Below are 3,412 nucleotides of genomic sequence, written 5' to 3' on the forward strand. Positions count from 1 at the left end.
TAATAAAAGACCATCTAAAAGTGATTAAAGCTCGTTTAGATAATGAAATAAGATGAGATGATTTTAGATAAAAGTTAAAAGTTAAATAAAATATTGTTAGAATATTATTTTTTAATACTATTATTATTTTAGATTTGAAGAAATCAAATTATTTATTATATTTTGTGTAAAAATTTAAAAAAATTGTAATAATAAGATGAGATGATTTCTCAATCCAAACTGGAAATGAAAATGAGATAAAAATGTGGCTTGTAATATTGCTAATTTAGAATAAATACACTTTCTAGTAATTTGACCAATATGATGGTTTAATATTGAATAAAAATAAACAACATTTAATTTAAGAGAAAATATATTTACTAATCTTATTTTTTACCCGCATAATATATTACTGATGTGAAAGCCCTTTATATTAGCTATGTTAAAAAATAATTGATGTTTTAATTTTTTTAAAGTTATAATGAATCTTATATAAATTGTGTATTAGCAAAAATTTGAATTTAATATAATTATTATCCAAAACTCAGGGCAGGTTTGGGGCCAAAACCAAAACACAAAATTATCATCTCATCTCATCTCATCATTACACTTTTTTCAAATTCTCATATAAAATATAATAAACAATTCAACTTTTTCAAATCCCAATACACATTTTTCAAATTCTAAAACAATAATAATATTAAAACTTAATATTTTAAACTTCAAAACAAAACACAAAATTCTCATCTCACCCCCCAAACCTACCTTAGAATTATGAATTTCCTATAAATGATTTAATATTGATTTATTTGTCTGCAATTGCATTTAAATAATCAAGAAAAGAATCTCAAGTAATATATCTCTCAACAGTGTACAAGAGATTCGTATCCCTCCTTTTAAGGTATCCGTTGAAACGATCCATGCCTTGTAAAGAGGAAAAGCCAATCCAAGAACAAGAATAGGTCGTATGGAAGATGGATCCAGGGTACAGGCCACGTCAGCAAAAGCCTTAAATGTATACGTACCACTGTTATCATGGCACAGATGGACATGGCCCTCTCAATGATTCAATAGAAAATCTAATCAAGTTACGTAATAAATGGCAAACATGTCGCCACGTGTAAAAACTCAATTTGGTCCACCGCAAAAGATCTTTTAATTTTTGTGTTGCGCTCCCTCGTTCCTTCCACGTGAGGTCACAGGAGGACTAAAAAACAAAGCCATGTGGGGACCATCATTCTGGAAACGTGTATGGCTGGGATTCCTCCCGTCTCCACCCACTGACCAGACCAACCTTAGAGGAACCCGAGGAGGAGATCCAACGGTTATGATATCCTCAACGGCTCTTTCCTCAGAACACAATCCAACGGTCGAAATCGCATTGGCGGTTGCCGCCCTACAGTTCCGGTTCTTGGACTCGAGGGGTAAAGCTGACTGAACGGTTGTCGGTAAATTTGGAGTAATTGTGACATTATAATTGAAAATAAATAAGAAATAATAAACAGTCGAAATGTAATAATGATAATAATAATAATAAAGTAGCCGTTGGAGCTTTGCTTCTATATAATGGGGGTCTGAGCCACATAGAAAGCAATTCCAAAACCTTCTCTCTCTCTGTCTCTCTCTCTCTCTCGTATCCATTTCTGGTCAGAAATCTAACATACATACCCATGTTTATATGGTAGCTTCATTATTTTCATGTTGGTTTTTCCTTATTGTTTCTAACACCTTAACATAGATCTGCTTTTCTTAACACTAGCTACTTTCTCGGATCGATTAAGCTTCTCGTCTTGTCTTGTCTATGATTGTATAAAATTTTCTGAAACTTCTTGATCTTTGTTTGTACGTTCTCAAATCAATCTCGAAGAACGGATTAGTTTTCCACTGGTACAGGTTTTAATTTTTTGTAGCTTATTTTTCCTAACAAGTTTAAGGCTGTCGATCGTGTTATTATAAGATTGACGCCACTTTTTCTCTACTTTTTTTCTGGTTCAAATTATTGAAACTCTCTTTATTTTTTTTTGTCTGTAAAACTAAAATATCGATCTGAGTATGGATGCAGTTGTGGCACCGTATTCATCACCGGACCAATCAATCTTTTCCTGCAGCTCTAAGCAAATCAGAACGCCAAGGAAAAACTCTCGCGCTTTCATTTCGAAATCCTCAGAAAATCTTGCACCAGCGAACATCATCCATGGCGGCATCTTGCACCAGCAGTACCCTCATCCCAAACCTTCTCTCTCATCTTCCTACCCCCCCGCCTCGGTCTCAATCTTCAACCACCATCCATATCAGCGGCAGCAGCAGCAACAACCGCCTCTCCTTCCTCTACCTGTCCCCATAACCCACCACTCTCTCCCTTCTCGAACCCGAGGCTTCTCCTCTCCTCCTTCTGCCCGAAAACCCAACAAACGCAGAGATCAGTCCCTCACGCCGAAGAAACCAAAACCCACGAAAAGAGAAGATCCGATTAAGCACGATTTGGCAACAACTAGGCAAGCTATTTCCGAGAGCTTGATCATCGCTTCCACCAAGAGGTTGGGGCCTGAACCAAATGATCTACCCAAGGATGTTTCTCGAGTTTTGGGTAAGAGTCTTGGTGCGGTTGGCATAGAAGAGCTAGAAGAGTTTTCGGGTACAGTGTTTAGTCTAGCTCCACCTCCGAGTAGCTTGCCGCTGCCCAAGTTTAGTTTGAGGCCGAAGCTTTGTTGCAACGTTGAGGCTGTCGGGATCGATGCCGGAGCGACGGATAATCTCCGGAGATTGTTACGCCTCCCTTGAAGCTGTATGGGTGAAGATGGATTAATTTGTCGTTTGCTCGTGTAAATAAAAATATCAGTGAGTGCAGCTTTGCTTAATATGCTTATTGTGTTGTAATAATCCTTTTCTGTTTCTGTTTTCGTTTTCGTTTTCATGAAATTTGTGATCACCACCTGTGTTTTTGTTTGGGGTGCACAAATGCGACGAATATTAGGATCGGGAGCTTGGAATTAGGAGATTGCGTAAGATTGGGTGTATTTTTTCTGTTTCTTTTCGAGTGTTTTTCTTTCTGGCTTTTTTTTTTTTTATGTACTCTTTCTTCTTCCTGAAATGTTTTGTGTACTCTTTCTTCTTTCTGAAATAAATTGCGTAGTTTCTCTTCACAAGGTTTGTTCTGATTTTGTACCGGATTCAGAAAGCTCAATACAAATTTGCTGTCAAACTTGGCAAGCTGCCCTTTATAAAAAAATTCCAACATGCCGGAGAGATCAGTTTCTGACATGACTTGTGTGATTCGTCAAACTACAGTATCAAATTTATTGAAGTTATTTTTTACATGAGGCCGTTGGCAGGGACGAGACGACCCACCGTGATCTTTCCAAATGAACGGATTTTTTTTTAATAAAATGTTATTTTTTCACCCTAAAATGTTAAAATGTGGGGGTGAAAATGT

General features: G+C 36.6%; 1 protein-coding gene across 1 annotated transcript; it reads left to right on the top strand.

Moving 5' to 3' along the window:
- The first annotated feature begins 1,582 nt into the window (after window positions 1-1,582).
- Window positions 1,583-3,122, top strand: LOC108993090. Its single transcript, XM_018967853.2, has one exon. The coding sequence runs from the start codon at window positions 2,032-2,034 to the stop codon at window positions 2,758-2,760; it is 729 nt and encodes a 242-aa protein (XP_018823398.2). The 5' UTR covers window positions 1,583-2,031; the 3' UTR covers window positions 2,761-3,122.
- The last annotated feature ends 290 nt before the right edge of the window (window positions 3,123-3,412 follow it).

This window comes from Juglans regia, chromosome 8, assembly GCF_001411555.2.
Source record: "Juglans regia cultivar Chandler chromosome 8, Walnut 2.0, whole genome shotgun sequence".
NCBI classification, from domain to species: domain Eukaryota; kingdom Viridiplantae; phylum Streptophyta; class Magnoliopsida; order Fagales; family Juglandaceae; genus Juglans; species Juglans regia.